Here is a 25,667-nt window from a genome sequence, read left to right on the forward strand (position 1 = left end):
GTAAAACAAAATTCAACATATAAATGGGTTTGTTTTTGAATTGTTTGAGGGTGGATATTTTTAACCTGCATACAGTCTTTGTGCCAAGCTAGGCTAACTAAGTCCTGGAGCTACAGAGATGAAACTGATATCTTAAACTTCTGACTCTACAAGAAAAAGGAGAACAATAGTTTTACTAAATGTCAGTCTATTGCTTTCATTCACGCCTGCTTCTAGAAAGCCTTTTATTATTTTAAATCTCCATGGAGACACATTTTTATAAATTTCTCTCCATGATTAATATCATGTGGAAGACACTGTATCTGTTGCCGGGGGCGACAGGGGGTCTCCAAGCCCACCAAGTCCTGAGAGTCATATCCATGGAGACACATGAGTATTTAACATTTACATTACATTTTCTTTTATGTGTCAATATGGATTCATTACTGGAAGAAAAATGGGTGCGTACAAGGAATTAAATGTTAATCAATGTTTTTGTCGGTTGATGGCACTTTTTACAAGACATCTAACTAAACAGGAATCTTTAACTTCCGTGACTTAACAGTAATGTGATGATAAACTTTGTAAATAAAAAAAACATTTAAACAACCAAGTGTGTCGCTATTATGATGTAACTTTTTGATATTGTCTGTTACAGATTAAGAGTTTTAATCAAGGTTCATTGTTTTCTATTTTTAAAGAGGTTGATTTATGCCAATTTTCGGCCATTTTTTTATGTAAAAAAAACAACTTATTGATGACTAGCTTATTATATATAACAACTGTTTCTTAAATTCTTTGTTTGTTCTGATGGAGAATACAAACAGATGATGATGTCGTCGGTAGTATTACAGTTTACACACTCTCCTCTCCGGTGGTTTCTACATTTATATTAACTGCTACTTGGCGGCTTAAAGCTAACCAATCTTTTACCACAGAGGAGATGCTAAGCTTACGTGTGCAGCAGAGTCGGACAACACATCATTTCACCAACACGTCCCTTTTGCTCCTCTGGATTACAAACAAAAAAACAAAACCCACCTGTTGTGTGCGTATGTGTCTGATAACAATAACTAGTGCAGGCTGGCAATAAAGTTATCACATCATGACTCCATATTGATAGGTTTTTTGTTTTTAGATGATATTTTTGATTTAAGTTACAGAGTGTCTCAACCTTTTCTGGCTTGTGACCATGTTTATGTAATATTTTCTCTTAAAGCCAAGATCCTCATGCTCATACCCAAACAAATATCAATATATAAGATGTTTCTCATGACCACTTCTACGTATCACATGACCCGACCTTTCGTCCCACGCCAAGGTGGAGAAACTCTATTCAAGTGGTCGTGCACTGGTGTAAGACATCAGTGTGTACTGGTTTCCCCACAGGAAATTTGTGCGTGGGTGTTTGTGTGTGTTGGCACAGTCTGAAGTTGATTATTTTATTTTTTTGCATGTTGGAAAGTTCAGAGTTCACGATCCACGATGATTCATAGTCCAAGAGTCAAAGTGTGTGAAGGAAGTCAGAAGAGCATCTGTTTTCATATGCGTGTGTGTGTATGCAGGTGATACAAATGTGTATGCATGCAAGTGTGTGTGTGTGTGTGTGTGTGTGTGTGTGTGTGTGTGTGTGTGTGTGTGTGTGTGTGTGTGTGTGTGTGGGGGTGTTATGACAGGACGTCCAGCTTGACGGTTCCTCTCTGTTTCTTCAGGATGGCCACCGCCTGTTCGTGTGTCGTTCCCTGCAGACTCTCTCCGTTCACCAACAGGATCTGGTCGCCCCGCTTCAGACGGCCATCCACCGCCGCTGCACCCTGGAACACACACCAACTCCAATCTGAATCTCTTCTCAAAATTTTGGTTAGTTATCAACATCTATAAGTATGGAAGTGACTAATTAATACAACGAACGGATTAAATTAAAAGAGGGAAAACTCAGTTTTTATTGTTAGACCATTTTAAGTTTCTCATTTCAACCTGCAAAAGAGATTGCTAAAATGTTAGCTAAAAGTTACTGAGTGGAGTTTATTATTAAATTGAAACAGGCTTCACCTCACAAACGTTGCAAAATAATAATAAAATAAAATAAAATGATTGACAGCATCGCTAAATCCTCTTGTATTCCGTCTGAATGAAGGCTGGAGATAATTAGCATTTTATCAAAATCACTCAACCAATCTGAATCGAATGCAACATTTGACAAAACTTACTAATTAATACAACTCAGAGATAACACATGAGACCTGTTATCACAGACTTAAAATATATAAGAAGGCACTCCGTAATGCTAGAGCAGCCTATTATTCAGCATTAATAGAGAAAAATAAGAACAACCCTAGGGTTCTCTTCAGCACTGTAGCCAGGCTGACAGAGAGTCACAGCTCTGTTGAGCCGTGTATTCCTATAAACCTCAGTAGTAGTGACTTCATGAACTTCTTTAATGATAAGATTCTAACTATTAGAGAAAAAATTTATAATCTACTGCCCTCAACCAGTACCGATCGATCCATAGCTGTAGAACCTGAAATATATTTAGATGGCTTTTCTCTCATCGACCTTCAACAATTGACTTTAACTATTTCTAAGTCTAAACCTTCCACCTGTCTCTTAGACCCGATTCCGACTAGTCTGCTTAAGGAAGTTTTACCTTGAATTAGCAATTCTTTATTAGAAATTATCAATCTGTCTTTACTAACGGGCCATGTACCACAGGCCTTCAAACTAGCTGTAATTAAACCTCTTCTTAAGAAACCTACTCTTGATCCAGAGGTGTTGGCTAACTATAGACCTATCTAACCTTCCGTTCCTCTCTAAGATCCTTGAGAAAGCAGTAGCAAATCAGCTCTGTGACTTTATGCATAACAATAGTTTATTTGAGGATTTTCAGTCAGGATTTAGAGTGAATCATAGCACAGAGACGGCACTGGTGAAAATTACCAATGACCTTCTAATAGCTTCAGACAAAGGACTTGTCTCTGTACTTGTATTGCTAGACATTAGTGCTGCATTTGATACCATTGATCACCAAATCCTATTACAGAGATTGGAGCATCTTATAGGCATTAAAGGAACCGCACTTAGCTGGTTTAAGTCGTATTTATCAGACCGATCTCAGTTTGTATATGTAAACAATGAAAGCTCGATGAAAACCAGGGTTAGTCACGGAGTTCCACAGGGGTCTGTTCTTGGACATATTTTATTTACCTTATATATGCTTCCCTTGGGGAATATTATCAGAAAACACTCAGTAAACTTTCATTGTTATGCAGATGATACCCAGTTATATCTATCAATTAAGCCAGACGAAACTAACCAGTTCTCTAAACTTCAAGCATGTCTTACGGACATAAAAACCTGGATGACCTGTAACTTTTTAATGTTAAACTCTGAAAAAACAGAAGTTATCCTACTAGGCCCAGATCACCTTCGAAATCAATTATCTAACGATATAGTTTCTCTAGATGGCATTGCTCTAGCATCCAGCACTACCGTTAAGAACCTTGGAGTTATCTTTGACCAGGATCTGTCTTTTAACTCTTATATAAAACAGATTTCAAGGACAGCCTTTTTTCATTTACATAACATTGCGAAAATCAGGCAAATCCTGTCTCAAAGCGATGCAGAAAAACTAGTTCATGCATTTGTTACCTCTAGACTAGATTACTGTAACTCCTTATTATCAGGCTGCTCTAATAGGTCTCTTAGATCTTTACAGTTGATCCAGAATGCTGCAGCACGTGTTCTAACAAAAACTAAGAAAAGAGATCATATTACTCCAGTATTAGCTTCTCTGCACTGGCTCCCTGTTAAATCAAGAATAGAATTTAAAATTCTTTTACTTACCTACAAAGCTCTAACTGGCCAGGCACCGTCTTATCTTAAGGAACTTATAGTTCCATATTACCCAACTAGAGAGCTGCACTCCATCAATGCAGGGTTACTTGTGGTTCCTAGAGTATATAAAAGTAGGATGGGAGCCAGAGCCTTCAGTTATCAGGCTCCTCTTCTGTGGAACCAGGTTCCAGTTTCAGTCCGGGGGCAGACACACTCACCACTTTCAAGAGCAGGCTTAAGACCTTCCTTTTTGATAGTGCTTATAGTTAGGGCTGGTTCAGGTTCGCCTTGGTCCAGCCCCTAGATATGCTGCTATATGCCTAGACAGCCGGGGGACTACCTAGGATACGCTGAGCTCCTCTCTCCTCTTCTCTCCCTCCATCTTTATGTATTAATCCCCTATTTATGCACATTACTGATTTTGCTTCTTCCCCGGAGTTCTTGTGCTTTCTCGCCTCGCAGGTTCCCAGGAATCGGGGTTATATTTGGACTGTCATCGTGCCACCTACTGAGGCCCTGCTGACACCCACTACTACTACCACTATCATTATTAGTCACATTACTATTATTATTGCCTGTACTATTACGCTTATTGACTTGCTTGTACCCTGGAGTCTTTGTGCTTTCTCGCTTCGCAGGCTTCTATAAATCGTGGCTGTACCTGGACCGTGGTCGTGCATCCTGCTACGGCCCTGCTGACACCGACTGCTACCACCATTATTATTACTAGTCACATTACTATTACTATTACCTGTACCATTAAGCATTTTAGCTTTACTTCCACCCTGAAGCCCTTTTGCTTTCTCGTTCTGCAGGTTTCCATGAATCGTTGTGGTACCTGGACCGTAGTCGTGCCTCCTGCTGTGAGCCGACTGACACCCACTGCTACTTCGATTATTATTATTAATCACATTACTATCCCTATTTTCATAACTATAATTCTACTGTAATAATTGCTGCTGTTATTATAAGTAGTCTTATTATATGAATCATTTATGTCATATACATTGAATGTGTTGTATCTCTGTTATGCTGTTCATTCTGTACACATGACATCTATTGCATTCTGTCCATCCTGGGAGAAGGATCCCTCCTCTGTCGTTCTCCCATAGGTTTCTTCCTTTTTTCTCCCTGTTAAAGGGGTTTTTTAGGGGAGTTTTTCCTGTCGATGTGAGGGAAGGACAGAGGATGTCGCATGTGCACAGATTGTAAAGCCCTCTGAGGCAAATTTGTAATTTGTGATTCGGGGCTATACAAAATAAACTGAATTGAATTGAATTGAATCACCTTTTGTTGAATGAGAAGAGACAAACTGCAGATTTAAAGTCTATCATTTCTATCAGCAAGAGACGGTAAAGGCGCTAACGCTAGGAACCAAGAGTCTGTGCAGCCACTGTTTGTAAGTTTAAACATTGCCCTGTGCTTCAGTTCTTGTTTACTAAGTTAAGTTTTATCACTAAATTAAAATAGGTTACAAGTCACAAACAAGTTCTTACGCAGAGATACGTTACTGTTGTATTTACATCCACTTACTGCAACGTGTAACTGTTGTGTAGCTAACTGACAAAGGTAACGTTACCATGCTAATATCTGACCCGTTTAGAAGTACGTTTGATATATCTGACCTGAAACTTGATAAATTAGTTAGTTTAATAATGACTTCAAATTACACAACATTATGCTAATTACATTTGACTAAATTCAATAGTCGGTTAACTTAGCATTATCAGGTATTTCCCTCTCATTATAAACTGTATGAATACTACCAACTCTGAAACACAGATATCTCCATTTAAACTCTTGTTCACTTTCTTTGAGAGCGAGATGTTCAGATGAATATCAGTCTCACATCTATGCTGGAGTCCAGACCTGGTTAGCCTAGCTTAGCATAAAGACTGGAAGCAGATGGAAACAGCTAGCCTGGTTCTGACCTTGCTGAAGACGGTCTTGACGTAGATGGGCAGATCTCCGTGCGGACTGCCGAATCCTCCAACGATGCTGAAGCCAAGTCCTTCAGAGCCCTTTTCCAGACTGATGCTGCGGGGCCGCGGACCCCTGAGGAAGAGGAGGAGGAGGAGAAAGAAGAGGGTCAGATTCAGGTAAGCACCACCTGTCGTATGTGTGTGTGTGTGTTTGTGTTTGTGTGTACTCACTCTGGCTCTGCTGTGTGTGTGTCAGTGTTGGCCGACAGACTGGAGCTGCTGGACAAACTCTCCACCTGAGTGGCGATGGCGCTGATGTTGGTGTCTGCTACCACCTTAGACAGAGACACACCGACACACACACACAGACAAGGAAAGAGAGTGTGTCAGTTGCTTTAACTGAACTGAATTGATTTAATCTAAAGCGGCACTCAACTGATTTTATGCCTCACAGCATCCGGCAGCACTCTGGCTCAGTCACGGCTTTAGTGTCCGCAGGAAATGATTCAGAAGCATCTGTTCTTCAGCAGACACATTTATAATATTATATAACATTGCATATTGAATTGTACAATTCAGTGTTTTTGGACTAAAACTCCAGGATATCTCCACTTCTGGACTTTATGGAAGTTTAATACTAAACTACTGAGGTGAAATACTTTGCTGACTAACTCACAGACCTCATAACTAAAGGAGAAAGCCAGTTAAATCACCTGACTGTATACCAGACAGACCGACAGAAAACCAGCTGCCTCAGAGCCTTTGGGCAAACAGCCAAATATAAACTCTCTTATCGGAGTCTCTCCGCTGCAGACCGATGAGGCTTCATTAGTCCTGCCTGCTGCAGCTGCTATCACACTCCCAGCAAGCAACAGTCAGCCTGCTGGACAACACTGATAAAATACACATACAGGCACGCACTCACTCATACAAACACACACAAACACAGACATTTTACTGGAGTTTGGTTAAAAAGTGTCAATGAATAAGTGATTTGTTTAGATACAAATTCTGAATTTTTTAAAGATTTCTTAACATCTGGAACTTTTTTTGTTTTCTCATGAACTTTTGCGTTTACTTAAATGAAACTAAAAGTAGTTTAGTGTCTGAACATCATGAGGAGTTTGATTTAACATAATTAAATCAAACACAAGTACAAAAATGTTGAGGATGACACAATCAAATCCTAGGTGGTGGTGAAAGAAGTATTCAGATCCTTTACCTCAGTAAAAGTTCATATAAAATAATGTAAGTCCTGCATTTTAAATCCTTTATCAGAAAAGAACTAAGTTATCAGTAAGAGTACTGGTTCTTTAAAATGTCTCCTTTGACTGATATCTGCCTCTACATGATATTATTAGATAATTAATATGGTACGTTACTGTAAGAGCAGCCGAGGTGGAGCTTGTTTTAACTACTTTACAAACAGTTAGCTAGTTTAGTCCAGTGGTTCCCAACCTAAGGCTCGTGCCCCTCCAAAGGGTCACAGGGTAAATCTGTGGGGTCGTGAGATGATTAATGGGATAGGGAAGCCAAAAATGATGGGGAAGATTGATACAATCTTTAACAATTTAATATATTTTAAAAGTGTATCATGTATGTTTTATGTAATAGAATTACTCAAATAAAGTACAAATACCTTTGTTCAGTACTTGAGTAAAGGCATTTACTTACTTTACACCACTGAAAAGGAGTCCAGGTGACATCATACTACTCACGGACACCATTAATACTTACAGTGTATCATAATTAATAAAATCACTGCAAGTCCAATCATGTTGTCCTATCAGACATTTGTGTAAAATTGTCATGATTAGCATTTAAATTATCAGGTTATGGCCATAAATGTGTTTTGTGAGGTCACAATGATGCTTGACCAACAAAATCTAAACAGTTAATCCTTGAGTCCAAGTGGACGTTTGCACCGAATTTGAGAGAAATCAGTTGTCACTGCAAAATTTTTTTTTGCAGTGACAGCGCGGCTGAAATCGGCTGACGTGGTTTCAACACCTGACAGGTCTCAGAATAAAGGTGTAGCCCCGGTGGTGTTACCTGCAGGCTGATGTTCCCGTAGCTGTTCTTCAGCATGGTGACGACGTCGCTGTGTGACAGACCGTCCACGGACTGACTGTTGATACTGACGATCCTGTCTCCCACCTGAACACACGGACATACCTGCTTTACTTACTTGTGGTGGTGTCACTGTGGTTCATGTGATCCCATGTAGGCTGCAACATTACAATGGTATGAAAATGAAACACACACACAACCTAAAGTCAGTCTACCTTGAGCCGGTGTGTCTTGGCGGCGACCCCGTTGGCCTGAATCATAGCGATGAAGATGGGGATGTCACCTAGCGGGCTGCCCTTCCCCCCCGCTATACTCACCCCGAGGGAGTCACTGACACTCTGAGGGGGGAGAGAGGGAAGACTTGCTTCAGGTGACGCCTGAGAGAAAAGGATGCATCATTTTCTAATTGTTTGTAAGTGTCTGTCTGTAGAGCACAAACGCCGCATCTAGAATACAGCTAATGCCACGGTGTCCCTTGCACATTTTGCTTTTTTATATTAAAAAAATGATTCGGTGTTTTATTTTAATGTATGTGTGCAGTATGTGTACAACTTGTTCAATACTTAATTTACCCTTTTGATCTCCACTGTACGGACACCAGCATCTAACCCTACATAAAACACACACACAAGAAAAAATAACAGTGATCAACATTTAACCAGTCAGAAATTAAAATAAAGTGTTTCTATCAATATCACATATTATATCAGGTCAAATTAAAGTCTGCAAAAAGATTTTTATGGGCACTTAAAGAAGTGTTGGTAAAGCCATATCATACTTTATAACTTCAAAGCAACTATCTTTTTTATATAGAAGTGAAAATTACTGCTTTTTTGTAAAGTTTTATCTTACCCCTTAAACCATGCAGAAAACCCATTTAAACTCTATTAAAATCCATTAATTAATGAAATAATCATACTTAAAATACCAGTAAAATACCTTAGTTACATTAATTAGCCTCATAAAACACAGGACAAAGTGCTGCTTGAATAGCATGAAAGCCACCCATAAATTTAAACCTTCACATAAACCCTATTGACATTAAAATTCAGAGAAGGCTTTAATGCAATTTGGTATATTTCAAGTGGTATTTACCCCATTAGCCATGCAGAAAACCCATTAAAACCCCTTAATATATTAGAAATCATTAATTATTTATAACTGACCCACACAAATTCAGGGGTGCTATTCATTTAAAATCATTCCTCAAAAGGCACTGCATTTTTTATTCATGGTAAAAATTCAGCCTTCAATGATACTATTTTAATCCCCACAGAAAATCCAGCACACTTCCTCTATAACAGTTAATTAGGAGCTCAAATGTGCAAGAAGTTATTTTATGTGTCCTCTACCTGTGCTGTTAGAGCAGGAAGTGATGTCACTGGTGGACTTTGAGTTGTTGTTGAGGGGCAGGGGGCCGGTGTTGGTCGACGTCGGGGGTCAGGGGTCACTGGGTCACACGGTGTTGAGGTGGTGGTGAGGGGCGGAGCTGCTACACCTGAGCTATTCCCACTCACATGACTCATCTGGGACAAAGAGAGAGTTTATATTTGAACATCGGATATCTTGTTTCTTTCATCAGCTGTTTACAAAACATTGTTTTTTTGTCATGTCATGTTTTCTTTATCATACACTGTCATATATCTGTTTTTTTTTACACCGCTAAGTATATTTTAACTTTAAGACAGAATATGGACACACATTTTTACTATATTTATACTACATTTAAGTAGAGAATCCTCGACCCGAAGACAAAGTCTGAAACCTCAATCTAAAACTGATTCTCACCAAGATAGAGCAACACACAGAGACACACCTGGCTTCCTTGTGAGTTGCGTCTGGAGGAGATCCAGGATGCAGCTTTGAGTCGTCCGAGCTCCAACAGGACCGGACCCCGAGCACACTGCAGGACAAACAGACACACACACACATGCATTATGGATCCTATACATTCGCTTTTAGTTCCACTTTTGTATCCAAATACACAGTTATAACCACAAACGGCAGAATGTGAGGTAGGGCCCTGTTCAGACCTGGCATTAACATGCATCTTTGGTGATCCAATTACAAGTGGACAGCTTTGTGAATACACCCAACAAACTGTGTGTCTTGAGTGTATTCACAGTACATGACACATCTTTCATATACTGTATGTAAGAAGTGGATTTAGTCACTGAGAAGTCCTCCACTGGTTTGTGGACCGATATTCTGAAACGTTGAGTTTGGCATTTCCGCCTACGCCATTTTGGACTAATTGCGAGCTTATGTTTTCTTCATTTGCACTGAAGAACTTCCAGAACTGATGACATGTTGTGTGTTCGTGGCTGTGACATTACTGTCTGTGCCACTGTGTGACGACATACACAGAAATATGAGCCTGATCAGGCAGTTTCGATCGGCAGTGGATCGATTGGTGCATCTCTAATATATAAGCAACTTTATCATCTTGCAGATACCTAGAAGTTCACAGGTGAGTATTTCAACAATGCCAGTACTCAGGAGACTGATGGTCCATCAGAAGATTAATAACATCATATGATATAAATACAGAAATGGACAAAGTCAGGGTTCATATCACATTGAGGCTTTAGGGGAGTTGGGAGGTGAGAGGGTACTGTACACATGCAGGCACAAACACGAATGTGCCTGACTATGTGCAAAAATCTACTATCAATGCATTTGAATTCATACAGAGAATATAAAGCCTGACACAAAAAATGAAAAATTGCCTTTTTTTAATATTCAAAGGTAACATTCATGTGAGAATAACACACATGTTGGCATCCTGATTGGTTTAGATGGTTCAGAGGCGTATTATACAGTGCCCTCCAGAATTATTGGCACCCTTTAGTAAAAATGAGCAAAACGAGATGCGAAAAAATGTCTTTATTGTTTATCCTCATGATCTTTCATTCAAAATATTCACAAAAATCTAACCTTTAACTAAAGTAACATAATTGAAAGAAACATTAAATTCTTATCATGAAACAAATATTTTTCTCAAAAATATATGTGCCACAATTATTGGCACCCCTTCATTTAATATTTTGTGCAGCCTCCCTTTGCCAAGATAACAGCTCTGAGTCTTCTCCTATAATGCGTGATGAGGTTGGTGAACACATGGCACTGGATCTGAGACCATTCCTCCATGCAGAATCTCTCCAGATCCTTCAGATTCCGAGGTCGACGCTTGTGGACTCTCCTCTTCAGCTCATCCCATAGATTTTCTATGGGGTTTAGGTCGGGGGACTGTGATGGCCATGGCAAAACCTTTATTCTGTGGTCGGTGAACCATTTTTGTGTAGATTTTGAGGTGTGCTTCGGATCATTGTCCTGCATGAAGGTCCAACCACGGCCCATTTTAAGCTTCCTGGCAGAGGCTGTTAGGTTTTCATTTAGTATCTGCTGGTATTTGATGGAGTCCATGATACCATGTATCCTAACAAGATGTCCAGGGCCTTTGGAAGAAAAACAGCCCGACAACATCAAAGATCCGCCACCATACTTCACAGTGGGTATGAGGTGCTTTTCTGTATGGCTATCTTTCTGTCTACGCCAAACCCACCTTTGATGTTTGTTGCCAAAAAGCTCTATTTTGGTCTCATCTGACCATATAACCCGGTCCCATTAAAAGTCCCAGTAACGTTTGGCAAACTGTAGGCGCTTTAGTTTGTTGTTGATTGACAGCAGAGGCTTTTTTCTGGCAACCCTCCCAAACAACTTGTGGTGATGTAGGTGGCGTCTGATGGTAGTTTTGGAGACTTTCTGACCCCAAGACTCAACTAACCTCTGCAATTCTCCAGCTGTGATCCTTGGAGATTCTTTTTCCAGTCGAACCATCCTCCTCACGGTGCGTGGGGGTCAATGTACACACACGTCCTCTTCCAGGCTGATTCTGAACATCTCCTGTCGCTTTAAATTTCTTAATTATTGCCCTGATAGTGGAAATGGGTATTTTCAACTGTTTAGAGATTTTCTTATATTTGTGCATATATTTGTGCAGCTCAACAACTTTTCGTCGCACATCGTCACTGTGTTCTTGGGTCTTTCCCATAGTGATGAATGACTAAGGGAATTTGGCCTGTGTCACCTCATATTTATACCCCAGTGAAACAGGAAGTCATGGTTGACCACTTAAGAGTTCCTAATCAAACAGGTGAACTTAAAAATGTAAAATATGACTGGAATTATACTTCAGTTAGATTTTAATCATGAGATTGTATAGGGGTGCCAATGTTTTGGAGAAAAATATTTATTTAATGTCAACATTTTTTTTTCCTTTCAATAATTTTACTTCAATGAAAAGGTAAGATTCTTGTTAATATTTTGAGTGAAAGACCAAGAGGATAAACAGCAAAGACATTTTTTCACAGCCTGTTTTGCTCATATTCACTAAGGGTGCCAATAATTCTGGAGGGCACTGTATAACAGAAACATGTTCACAGTACGATCCCAGCCAGAAACCTGTTTTTGTCCCTACAGTTTCAACTATCATATAACGGCCAAAGGTGTGTTTACCTTCAGAATGGCGGCGACAGTTTCCTGGGAGGCGTGTCTCGTGTCGTCTCCATTGACCAACAGGATCTGATCTCCCTGCATCAGACGGCCGTCCAGCTCAGCGGCGCCCCCTCTGACCACCTCGGAGATAAATACACCGCTGCCCCTCCTAACACACACACACACACACACACACACACACACACACACACACACACACACACACACACACACACACACACACACACACACACACACACACACACACACACGCACACACACACACACACACACACCTGCGTTTAACATTTGGACTTAAAGGAACAGTGTGCAGGATTAACGTCGTTCATCAGAAATTTTATATATTTATAACTGTTTTCATTAGTGTACAATCCCCTGTAACCAAGGATCGCTTTTCATTAGCTTAGAATGAGCCTTTTATATTTACATTTGATCCTCTTCACTGACTCCGCCATGTTGCACCGCCATGTTTATACGGTACCCCAAAACAGAAAAAAACAAACACTGGCTCTAAAAGGCCACCGTAGTTCTCCTACATGGTTGGAAAGCGAGGGAATTCAGTTGGTTGCATTCTGCAACTTCAACTCTAGATGGCACTCCATTTTACACACTGGTCCTTTAAGTAAAAGTATCTAAGTATCAGCATCAAAATATACTAAAAGTATCAAAAAGTGAAAGTATTTATTTTGCAAAATGACCCACTTCAGAATAATATATATACAGCGGGTAAAATAAATATTGAACACGTCACCATTTCTCTCACTAAATATATTTCTAAAGGTGCTATATAAAACAGTCCCACACCATGATGTTCCCACCTCCAAACTTCACTGTTGGTATGGTGTTTTTGGCGTGATGTGCAGTCCCATTTGACCTCCAAACATGGTGTGTATTATGGCATCCAAAGAGTTCAATTTTGGCCTCATCTGACCAGACTATTTTCTCCCAGTATTTCACAGGCTTGTCTAAATGTTGTGCAGCAAACTTTAAACGAGCTTCAACATGCTTTTTCTTCAGCAATGGAGTCTTGCGTGGTGAGCGTGCATACAGGCCACGGCGGTTGAGTGCATTACTTATTGTTTTCTTTGAAACAATTGTACCTGCTAATTCCAGGTCTTTCTGAAGCTCTCCACAAGTGGTCCTTGGCTCTTGGACAACTCCTCTGATAATTATTTTCACTCCTCTGTCAGAAATCTTGCGAGGAGCACCTGGTCATGGCCGGTTTATGGTGAAATTATGTTCTTTCCACATCCGGATTATGGCCCCAACAATGCTCACTGAAACATTCAGAAGTTTAGAAATCCTTCTGTAACCAATGCCATCAGTATGCTTTGCAAAAATAAGGTTGCGAAGGTCTTGAGAGAGCTCTTTGCTTTTACCCATCATGAGATGTTTCTTGTGTGACACCTTGGTAATGAGACACCTTTTTATAGGCCATCAGTTGGGATTGAACCAGCTGATATTAATTTACACTGACAAGGGGCAGGATTGCTTTCTAATTACTGATAGATTTCAGCTGGTGTCTTGGCTTTCCATGCATTTTTGCACCTCCCTTTCTTCATGTGTTCAATACTTTTTCCCTGTGTCATTCCATTTTATTACAAATAACTTAATTGCTGAACTTATTTGTTTGGTTTTCTTTGTATGTATGGATCACTTGGGTTGTTACTGACATCTGGTGAACATTTCATGTCAATAGCACCTTTAGAAATATATTTACTGAGAAAAATGGTGACGTGTTCAATACTTATTTTACCCGCTGTATATATATATGCTTGGATTATAATTATCAATGCATTAATGTGTTCATCACATTAATGTGACTTCTGGTAAAGGTTGAGTTCATGTAATTACTTTATATGAAGGGTAGTTTAGTATACAATAATCTATTAGTTGATTTTATTTTTAGCTCATAATCTGAATCTGTTGAATAATAATACAAGTAATTAAATAAATGATGTGAAGTAAAAGTCGTAGAGTAGAAGTATAAATTAGAATGATAATGAAATACTAAAGTAAAGTTGTACTTGAGTAATTGTACTTGTACTTGATTTGAACCAACAGCAGCAGTAACACACGTGTTTTGGATCATTTCTTTTTTTTTTTAAGGCAGACCTCTTGCCGACGATGCTGAGTCCCAGCCCTCTGCCGCTCCTCTTCTGCAGCTCCACCTTAAAGAGGTCCAGGTTCTCCTCGTCTCTGTACTGAGCCTCGTCCCTCAGCACCGTCAGACAAACATTTGCCGGCGTCTGACGCAGGGCGGCGATGGCCTCCTCGTGGGACGCCCCGCGCAGGTCCACCCCGTTCACCTGGACACACGTACAAGATAAAACCTCATATCTCGTGCTTCTTCCACCTGATGAATTATGAGAGTTTCAGAAACAGTGAATCCATCATTCACACTTTTCATTTCCTCACATCTAGACTGCTGTCATGGTCTCCGGATTGTCATATATCAACTTTACAGAATGCAGAAGCTAGATTTTCTTCAAATAAATAAAATATGTTTTTTATTTCTTTCATGTCCACCACAATAAAGACAGTGTTGTTTTGTACTACAGTATTCTAAAATGACAAAATGTATTGAATCAGAATCAGGTTTTTAATTTATAAGTACACACATAAGGTGGATGAAAATAAAATGAAGGAGTTCTGCAAGTTAAACTCTGTTGAATTACTTTATATGCTGCTGTGTAGTTTAATCTATAATAATACATCAGGAACTGTTGTAGTAGTAGTGAAATAAAAAATACAGTATTTCCCTCTGAAATGTGGTGGAGTAGAAGTATAATGTAGCGTTAAATGGAAACACTCAAGTAAAATAAAAACTTAAAATTGTCCTTAGGTACAGTACTTGAGTAAATCAAGTACTATTATTATCCAGCAGGGGGAGACATTGTTTACATTAATCAGCCTGTGATTTAAATTCTTGATCATTTACAGCAGAAACATCACACTCATTGTTTTATAATCCGTCTATCATAATACTGTATAATACAGTATTAGTACCATTAGCGCTAACAATGCTAACAGTAATATCACCTGGAACAGCTGCAACAGCAGCAGTACTAACAGTAAAACCAGGAATAGTACAAAGTTTGCCCTATTTACTACTGAGCATGACTTAAATAGTAAATACTGATTTTTTATTTTTTTATCGGCAGCAGTGAACTAATGAATACAGTACGTCACTGTAGTATCAGCAATTTAATTAAGTAATTTAATTAATTTAGTATTGGTTGTAGTACAAGTAACAGTACTAGTTACAGCAATAACATTACTAATACCAGTATTAACAGAGACCGTTAGAGTTAACAGTAATACTTTATATAAAAGCAGGTGAGAAATTAAAACAGGACATGAGAACAAAATAACAGAAACAAAACAGACAACTCTGTAGTATTAGCAGTACTACCAGTACTGTAGTACTGTGTGAGTAGTACCTCCAGTATCTGGTCTCCTGCCCACAGTCGTCCGTCTCTGGCTGCAGCTCCTTCCTCATAAACCTCATGGATCACTATGGCGTCCTGGAGGAGAGAAAGAGAGACACAATGAGAGAGAGATTTCAGATTAAACCGCAGCTGAAAATAGTCCCCAACAAATGCACTTTTTCCTCCTGTTTGTCAGATAAAAACTACCATGACCAGATGTTATAGAAAAATGACTGATTCTTTTTTATGAAACATTAAACTATATGTTTGTGTTTTTGAAGATTTACGTCTTCAGTGGGAACCAATGGTCCTGGAGCTGAGAGCCACAGGAAGTCAGATAGTACTGATAGACGGGCTGACCCTTTGTTCGGTTTGGGTCTAAACATAAGACTTGTTGACAACAGAAATATACAGAATGAAACCAGTCTGATCCTGTAAAAAACAAAACAAGAGAGCCGAGCTCAACACCAAGAAGAGGACATCAACATTTTGATTATCTGACATACAAATAATCAATCAGATCCTCTCACTCGCCCCACTGATGCACCACCACAAATATGGTTGTCTTCGATAAACAATTGAAACGTAAACTAAAGAGGATGAAAAAAAAAAAAAGAATCAAAATAATGAGAAGTGAGCAAAGTGTGTAAGTCTGTTACCAGCTGTGTGTCTCTTCCTCCCACTATGCTGAGTCCGAGTCCTGATCGACCTTTACAGATCTCCAACAGCATCTCCTGACCAGGAACCACCGCACAGCATGATGGGTCTGAGGAGGAGGAAGAGGAAGAGAGGAAGATTGGTTTATATCTTATAAATGTACAAGATTTTCTAAAATTTTCACTGCAGCGCCACAATGTTTGTACCTGTAAGTTTTCTATATGTGTGCACATATATATGTATGTATTACTTTTACCTACTGGCTGCTCTGTTTTTTGTTGTTGTTTGTTTGCATTAATTAGTTGTCGCGGTAACAAATCAATCAACAACACCTAATAATATCTGCTGCAGTGTCGACTGAAAATGATTTCAATGTTACAGAGTCGATCTGCAAACTTTTGATTTTGTTCATCTGAAAACTGTAGCAGATACGTAGAGAGTTAATGAGCAGTCGGTCTCCATAGCAACCAGCGCATAGTAGTAACAGTAGTACTACCACGGTGTAAAAATACTCTGTTGCAAATAAAATCCCTGCCTTCAATAGTTCACGTGTTATGTACATTATATATATTATTGTGTATTTTATTATATTCTTCACATCAAAATATACTCAAAGCAACACAAGTACAAGTATTCATCTCACAGAATGACCCACTTCAGAATAATGTGTATGATTATGTATATCATTTGGATTATAATTATTGATGCATGTGTTCATGTTATTGATCCAGCTGGTAAAGGTGGAGCTCGTTTTAAGGACTTTATGTACTAATTGTTGTGTGTCCGGGTGTGTTTAGCCTAGCTTAGCACAATGACTGGCAGAGGGGGGAAACTGTTAGCTTATCACCTCCAGACAAGTCCAAAGCTCCACTAAAGAGTTGTTGATTCAATGCTGTGATTGAAAGTCTAGTACAGATGGATTTAATATTTGATGAGATTAAATAATTCAGTATCAGATGTCAGAAGCCTGAAGATGAGAGACCACTGTGGTTGTTAAATTATGAAATGTCTTCCATACAACACATTGTATAAGAAATCAACTTAAACCCGTTTTCAAAACGGGTAAGGATGACATACTTGTGTTGTTAGATGTCAATCAAATAGACTTTAAAGTGTGTTTGTGTGTGTGAGTGTGTGTGTGTACCTCTGTTGGCGGCCTGTAGGTCGGGGCTTATCAGAGGAGGAGATGCTGCTGTCTGTTTACTGGAACTGCTGGAAGCCCTGCAGGACTACACAAACACACACATACATAAATAAATAAATAAACAAACACACAAACACACACACGCACACCCGCACAAAGGCGCCCACACAGACACATCCAGACAGATCATCTCAGTGAATTCATTTCTTACAGTAAGCTGCTGTTCTGAAGTACAATGTTGAGGTATTTGTACTGCACAGCTTTGGACGACACTTCTACTCCACTACATTTATCTGACAGCTTTACAGTTTAAGATCTTACAAACAAATAATATGATCAGTTTATAAAATATGACCCATAGATTAAACGACTGGATAATATATTAGGCAGGTGAAACACCTTCACACTGAACAGTCTGGATATTAAACTGCTGCTTACAAGTTAATGCATCAAAAATAATAAAAAAATATGTTTATATATATACTGTGTATATATATATATATATGTGTGTATATATGTGTATATGTATATATATATATATATATATATATGTATATATATATATATATATATATATATATATACCTGTATATATATATTTATATAAGGAGTTTTATTTTCCGGGTGGTATTAGTACTTTTATTAAAGTAAAGGATCTGAATACTTCTGTCATCACCACTGATGTTTGTCAGTATTTAAATGTACAAATTCAGACAAACTCAGATTAGTCGTCCACTGAAGTAAATGCAGTCATTGATATCAATACCTGCTGCTCCAGCAACGCCTTTGGAGCCTGAAGCTCAATTTCTGGAGTCTCTGCAACTTTCAGCCTCTGCAGGAAACATACACGCACACACACACACACACACACACACACACACACACACACACACACACACACACACACACACACACACACACACACACACACACACACACACACACACACACACACACACACAGACGGAAAGTGACTTAGTGCATTTACTCAAATACTATATACAAGTACAATTTTGAGTTACTTGTACTTGAGTATTTTACTTTTTCTGCTATTTTATACTTCTTCTCCACTACACAGAAATATTGTACTTTTTATTACTGCACTGCATTTATTTAAAAATTGTGTTACTTTGTAACTGACAATTTAAAAAAATCATTAAATATATATTTATAATGATCCTATAAAATATGATACAAAAAATGAGTATAATTAGCTTTTCTACTATCAACTGTTATATTTTAATGAATCTTGCATGTTACTGCAACATAACAATTGTTGCTGCATATTGAGTAGGTTTACTTTGACACTTTGAGCACATTTTCTTGATACTACTTTTGTATCATCACTAAAATAAGATTTTCAGTGCAGGAGTTATACTTGCTGATTTTTAAATAGTGGTATTTCTGCTGAAGTAAAAGCTCTCAGTACTTCCTCCAGAGTGTGTGACCAGTTACCTTTGTGGAGGCGTCGTTCGCTGTCAGACTCTTGGGGGCGCTGTAGCTGTTGTTGCTGCTGCTTCTGTTTCTGTTCCTGTTGTTCTGTTCGGCTTCATCGCTCTTCGCCTCCTGTTCCACAGACCACAGATCAGTTTACACTTTAATGTCCCTGTGAAATGTGGGCTGAAACTTCTGGTTTATTCCTCTCTAGTTACACCTTTATACAGCCCCCAAGAGTTCACAAATATATAATGTTTTGTTTTAGGTTAAACTCACAAACAGTACGCCCAAACTGATTAGTTAGTTAATGCATGAGTAACTGTTCATATTGGCAGCTTTTTTTAAAAGAAGTCTTAGTGTTAAACAAGTAATAGTTTGTCACATTTTTATCCTTCATAGTTTAAGTTGACATAAGCTGACATATTTTCATATATAATTTCATGAATTAAAAGTTTATTCTATGACTGACCAACCTACAGTCTAACGCCTCTGTGAGACGGTTAATAATGACGCAGCAGTCAAGGGGGAAAAAATGAAGATATGGATTTTTCTTGAGGGGAAATATTAGTCTGAGCAATAATTTATTTTTTAAAGAGAGAGACATCCCCCAAAATAAATGATCCATCCAAATATTTGCATGTCATATCAATGTGACGAGTGGCTGTTAATACATCAACAGAATTCATGAAGGGAAGTGATTTCGACTGACCGGCGGGTCTGAAGAAGGGTGGAGGGTCAGGCTGTCGGGGCGGGGTCCGTCTGAGGGGACGGATACGGAGAGAAGAGCTGGACAGACAGACTGACACAGAAGAAGAAGAACACATGAAGGTCATTCTACGGCTGCCTCTTTGATCTTCAGCTAATTTGTCTTTAATCCAGACTGACTCTCAGGGATTAGTCAGTTTAAGGGAGAGTGAGAGTGAAATCAAACGTCAGCTTTGACATTTAGTCCTGTCTCTTAACCTCTCCTGACAGAGTGTGTTTGGTTTGAGGCCAGTAAATAACCCACACCAACTATTCAGAGCTGCTTTAAAAGAAGAGATAAAAGAGTGACTGGAAACAACAAACTGTGTTTTATACATTTCTGTTTGTATCTAGATAAAACAATAGAAATACCACATATTAACCAGTGAACAAGTCTTAATGCTAAGCTAGGCTAACCACATTCCTCATTCCAACCAGCTCTGTACCTGTGTAACCCATAGACATAAAACAAATGTTAAAAATGTTAATAACACTATTGAGGACTAATGAATGTCAAAAAATAGTAAGTAATAAAAATAGTCATAGTATAATATGTCAAAAAAGTAATATCATAGTACATAAAAGAAGTTATAGTATAGTAAGTCAACTAAAGTAATAGCATAATGTCATAGTATAGGATGTAAATCATAGTATTGTCAGTACATACAAAAATGAGGCATGTTATAATGATAAAACAATATTTTTTTGTATTTTTTGTTTCACACCTGGAGCTCAGTTCATTGTTGTCTTTAAATTCTGGTCACAGTGACTTACATACTGACGTATGAGTCACTGATTGGACAGTTTTGGTGATGTCATCCTGCATCATCAGCCCCCACATGGGCAAATAAAATTGTGTTGGACTGACAGCTGGTCCGTCTGCACTTTGATGTTTCTGACGTGTTTGTGTATGTTCTCTGGAGTTACAAAGAGACACAAGAATGTGGACTATGGATGTGTGTTAGTGTTAAAAGAGTGTGTTTTTTTTTACCTCGGGGCTGACAGGGCTGAGGACAGGGGGAGGAGGGGGAGACGAGAAGGGGGGACAGCCATCTGGTTTATAGCATCCTCATTTCTACACAGAGAGAGAGAGAGAGAGAGAGAGAGAGAGAGAGAGAGAGAGAGAGAGAGAGAGAGAGAGAGAGAGAGAGAGAGACATCAGTTCAGTTTGGGTTGCAACATGAAAACAGGAAAAGAAGCAAGAAAAACATATTTTTTCATCAGGGAACAACTGATGGAGTTTATTATTAATGCAGAGCTTCACCACCTGAGACCCTACCCCCCCCTCCATCCACCTCTCCAGCATAAACACATGTCCGCTCGGTGTTTTGTTATCTCCCTGTGAGAGCTGATCGGTCACAGAGCTGTCGGCCTGCAGCAGCACTGCAGTGCAGACGCACTTAAGCTGCAATAATACGACTGCAGCAAAGCTAGAGTCACAGACGGAGATCTGTTTTTACATCATGATTCACTTTGACATCCTGCCCTAGTCTTTTATGGAGGTGGGAGCACTTCTTATTACTCACAAAATTGCCCTTTTAAATTAATCTAGTGTGAAGTCCGAGGCTTTACTTGCATTCCTAACATCTTATTTACATCAGTGTGTTTTCAGGTGTTGGGGAGTGTTTCGATAAATGTCCTCAAGTGATGTCACAGCAAAACAATCGGACACTCATTCTGTCAGAGCGCTGCATGTCTGTTGTCTTCCACTGGGACTGAGCAAGACTAATAAAGGCTTAATTATTATTATTATTATTATTATTATTATGTCTGTTGTCTTGACGCTACACAGGATAAAGACAGCAACACCGAGCGCTCGTGTTTGTCCCCGAACGCCTCGTTCTCGGATCCAGACGGCAAACTCTGGTTCTGCCGAGTGAAGCCAATGCGGAAGTGTCTTAAAAATTGCATTATTTCTACTGACCAGCAGGGGGCGACTCCTCTGGTAGCAAAAAGGAGTCAGATTGTATAGAAGTCAATGAGAAAGTGACTCTACTTCTCACTTGATTTATTCCCTCAGTAAACATTGTAAACATGAGTTTATGGTCTCAATCTCTAGTTTCAAGTCTTCTTCAATACATGATGTTAATTTAGTAAATTATGGTCCCTTTAGAGTCAAATAGACTATAAAGCAGAGTATGCTTTAGGGCGGGCTTACTGTAATTGACAGGTGGCTGTCGCTGCTGTATACAGGGTCTCTACGTCACTCCTCTGCATAACAAATATGGTAACTTCAGTTCATCGGTAGCAAAAAAACAACAACATAGTGACGGCCGTAATCCATGCAATGAAAAAACCAATGGGTGACATCAGGATGACTAAGTCCACTTCTTATACATACAGTCTATGGTTGGATCATTACTGGGCTGGTAGCAGGGAGTCCGACCTTTATGTCTTCACCCTGCTGAGCAACTTCATCCGTCAAAGTTCAGGAGTCGCGAGCGCTGAGGAGCGATGAGACATAGACGGATGCTGACTCAGACTTCCTCTCCTCCGCCTAGCAGCTGCTGACTCACTAAACGCTCCGGATGGGAACATCGCTATAATCTAAACTGAACAAACACACGGCTGACGGAGGAATTATATTTATCAAATCAGCATCGCATCACCAGCAACAACAAGCTTCTCGGGTAATGGAGCGGAAAACCAACAACATATCCCTGAAGTGTGCCAACGGACATGAAGGAGGAGGCGATGAAGGAGATGATACCTGGAGTCTGGCTCAGAGGACATCTGCTACATGACGACATATGGTGCTAGTCCACCTAACGGGACACTTCAAACCCTCCGCAGCAGAGCAGGTCTGATGCCGGAATCGTTTGATTCAAGGCTCCGGCGTTAAACGGAGCCATCTGTGGAGCTCCAGGAAGAACATCAGAGAGGACCGAGATGAAGGTTTTTGTCTCAGAGTCTCATTCTGTTTTCTTATTTAGACTTATAGTCATTAGTGCTTCTGGACTCCACTTGACACAGATCACCTGTCAATCAAACTAGGGAAAGATTATTCTCTGAAACCAGTTAACTAATTACAGAGTGAGTGCAGTATTGATGCGTGACTAGAGGAGCTATGAACAATGAGTGTGAAAAATGACCAAATAATTAAAAATTTCCATAGGAGAAGTGTCTTTAGAAGTGTTGTCAGCACTTTTGACGTTTGATAACAAAAAGTTAATCACTGAATCCTTAACTCCTTCAGGCTAAACACGCAGAGCGATCAACGGATCAACCAAATACTGTTGAGTATTTTAGTAAAAGGAGATGATGAATTCAAGTAGAAACCTTTCTGATCACTTAAATCAGCACCACATCACTGACTTTATCTGCACTCTAATCACGCAGGAAATTATGACGTGTCAAAGAGAACCATTACCAGCTGTTCTCCATCAAAAGGCACCAAGATTATTATTATCATCCATTGTACTGCCAAAAGATGCTCCAGTTTCTCAGTCTGATTAAACTCCTTCTATGAAAGCATCAATGATTAGATGAAGAGTTCCTCATCTTCAACTTACATCAGAACTATTGTTAAAAAGATATTAAAAGGAATAAATTGATGAGGAAGAAAGACAATAAGGGTTCACTAAGAAAAGTAGATAAAAGAAGCAGGTCTGCAGCTTTTTCACCGTCTTAAAGTCCTGCTCAGCAGACAATATTGTCAAAAACAAAAAACTATTCAAGGTTTTAATGTGTTTAAATTATTTTTGATGATGTAGTTGCTCTACAAAGGGAACACTCCTCAACCAAGACAAAGAACAGACAGCATCGGCTGTTTGTCCAAATGCCTAAAAACAACGTGTTTCCATTTAATCATGACCATACGCCTAACCATAGATGTGGCAAATCAGGAATTGCTAATATAAATCAGTTTTCTAATTTATTATTTTGAAGCTCAGATAACACTTTTGCATCTCCGTGTAGCTGCGAGGACATTATCATGATGTGAAAGTTATAGACTGATTGTCGATAGACAATGTACTTGATTTTACGGGGGTTTGAAAAATGTTGGCCTACGTAAATCTTTTTTTAAAATTATTTTGTGAATGATGAATCCCATAGACTTTGTATTGTTTCTGTTTTTGTGTGTTAGGGATTTACTCTTTTATCTATTTTTATCTATAATGTATTTTATACTTTTTGTTATAACACATGAAAAATGTAATTTGTAGCTATAGACCCACATGTTAAGAAGTACTTAAAATTACAGAAACCTTCTTTGGGATGTGGACTTGACATTTTAGTTTGGCCCATGTCCCATGGAGGGGGGCAGGGTTAATGACCTATACTGCAGCCAGCCACCAGGGAGCAGTCGAGATGTTTTAGCTTGGGGAGCTGTCATGTCGTCCATCTTTATCTTTATATACACTCTATGCCTTTTTACATGTAAAATCAGCGAATGCCCCTTTAATTTAATTCACTCAGACAAAAGTAAGTGGCTGTGGAACAGAGAATAATCCACTCCTGCTTCATTCCATCTGTCCCGGTCCCTGAGTATCTCCACCCCTCCTCCATTTCCAGTTATTGTCCTTGCCCGGTGACTGACCCGTTCCCAATCAACAGTTAATGTGTCCATGGTGAAAGTGAAGCCGCCAGGAACTGGGATTTATGGGTCAGTGTGTAACTTCCTGCTTCAGTCATGCAAGACAGACATCGTCAGCCAATCATCCACCTGAGCAGGTTAATTAGTTTAACATTCACTCTTCAAATGTTCAGCTGAGAGGCCTCTATACTACAACATCCTGATGATTCATCTGTTATACCGTACCAATGGAGCCGTACATGTTCAAGTTTGTCTTGAGGGCAGAGCTAGAGGACAGATCATGGGGTCACTTACTGTCAATCTAAAGGGTTTGTCCTCTGAGGAGCAGGACAGAGATTAGGACATGTCTAGGTAAGTCTACGTATTTATATACAGGTAAGTATGAATGTATGTATGTATAACTATTGCTGAGCAAATGACAAACTGAAGCGAGCACTTATAACAACAGAGCAGGTCTCATTATGTCAGTAGGAGGAGAGCTAGTTAGCTGCTAGCAGACGGTCGGAGTCCTACGGTGTCTTTTGACAACAGAGCTAACAGCTACCAGAACTAAACACACAGCAAGACTGACAGTTTCAGTTCAGAGGAAGTGTTAACAGTGTCATTTTCACACCAATTACAACCTACGTTTAAAAACTCGTTTTGTGACATCTGAAGCTGCATCTTTACTACAATGATTATTTGATCTACTCCATCACTATTGTCACACAGTTAGATTTGCAGAGGGATGGACCGGACTGGCATGGTGAAGGTTAACCGTTTCTGTTTCCATAGCGATGCATTCCTGCCGAGGCTCATGCCCCCGTCGACATCCCATTGCTCATTGCCGTGGCGACCTTTATCCAGAGATAAATCATTCAGCGGCGGCCCGTGGACACGACGTTAACGAGATTTTGTCCCCTAGCTGAACGCAGCGAGAGCGCCGTGTCCGACACGCCGACCGCATTCAATCAGAGCGGCCGGCAGGGAAAAAGGAAAACCACAACATGGTCCTAATAGTCCGGAGAACTCTTGGAGATTTCCATCAAAAAAGGTTTACGGAAGAAATCGGATTCAGAGGGAATCATGGGAAAAAGCTTATCATCTCTGTACAGATCTAATCACACAACACCGTCACCTCCACCTGAACATCTTACAGGATTAACAAGAATACACATCCTCCTGATCCTCTTCAATCAGCCAGGGTTCAATAAACTGAGCTGAAAAAACATGTCCTCTCTCTGTAGTGTGAACTTGACCGGGTAAAGGTACAAGAAGCAAACTTGTCAAGAGAGAAAATACAGTATTGATCACAACTAAACTACCCTGCTTGAAATTATTCATGCTGAAGTATAAATCAATAAACACTTACTATATAAAGAGTTCTGGGTATCACAAATGACAGCCTTCTCCCC

General features: G+C 39.4%; 2 protein-coding genes across 2 annotated transcripts in view; both read right to left on the bottom strand.

Moving 5' to 3' along the window:
* Positions 1 to 8,092: 8,092 nt before the first annotated feature.
* Positions 8,093 to 19,389, bottom strand: LOC129088783 (inaD-like protein). Its single transcript, XM_054596015.1, has 11 exons — positions 19,375 to 19,389; positions 19,011 to 19,121; positions 17,556 to 17,640; positions 16,414 to 16,520; positions 15,767 to 15,850; positions 14,439 to 14,632; positions 12,324 to 12,471; positions 9,622 to 9,708; positions 9,158 to 9,331; positions 8,378 to 8,415; positions 8,093 to 8,143 (listed from the first exon to the last, which is right to left on the bottom strand). Exons 1-10 carry the CDS (start codon positions 19,387 to 19,389, stop codon positions 8,410 to 8,412), a joined length of 1,011 nt encoding a protein of 336 aa, XP_054451990.1. The 3' UTR covers positions 8,093 to 8,143; positions 8,378 to 8,409.
* patj (PATJ crumbs cell polarity complex component) overlaps positions 19,067 to 25,667 on the bottom strand; it is a 109,415-nt gene continuing 102,814 nt past the window's right edge. Inside the window, 3 exon segments of the mRNA XM_054596706.1 lie at positions 19,067 to 19,121; positions 19,702 to 19,791; positions 20,728 to 20,811. Of these exon segments, the coding sequence (XP_054452681.1) occupies positions 19,728 to 19,791; positions 20,728 to 20,811 (148 nt within the window). The 3' untranslated portion in view covers positions 19,067 to 19,121; positions 19,702 to 19,727.

The sequence above is a fragment of the Anoplopoma fimbria genome, chromosome 3, assembly GCF_027596085.1.
Source record: "Anoplopoma fimbria isolate UVic2021 breed Golden Eagle Sablefish chromosome 3, Afim_UVic_2022, whole genome shotgun sequence".
In the NCBI taxonomy this organism is placed as follows: domain Eukaryota; kingdom Metazoa; phylum Chordata; class Actinopteri; order Perciformes; family Anoplopomatidae; genus Anoplopoma; species Anoplopoma fimbria.

What these genes read in the sequence shown, in the direction of transcription:
- LOC129088783 (XM_054596015.1), bottom strand. An exon ending in GAGGAAGAGACACACAGCTG is followed by an intron (nt 15,851 to 16,413) that starts GTAACAGACTTA and finishes TCTCTCCTCCAG; the next exon opens with GACGCCATAGTGATCCATGA. An exon ending in CTCAGCATCGTCGGCAAGAG is followed by an intron (nt 12,472 to 14,438) that starts GTCTGCCTTAAA and finishes TGTGTGTGTTAG; the next exon opens with GAGGGGCAGCGGTGTATTTA.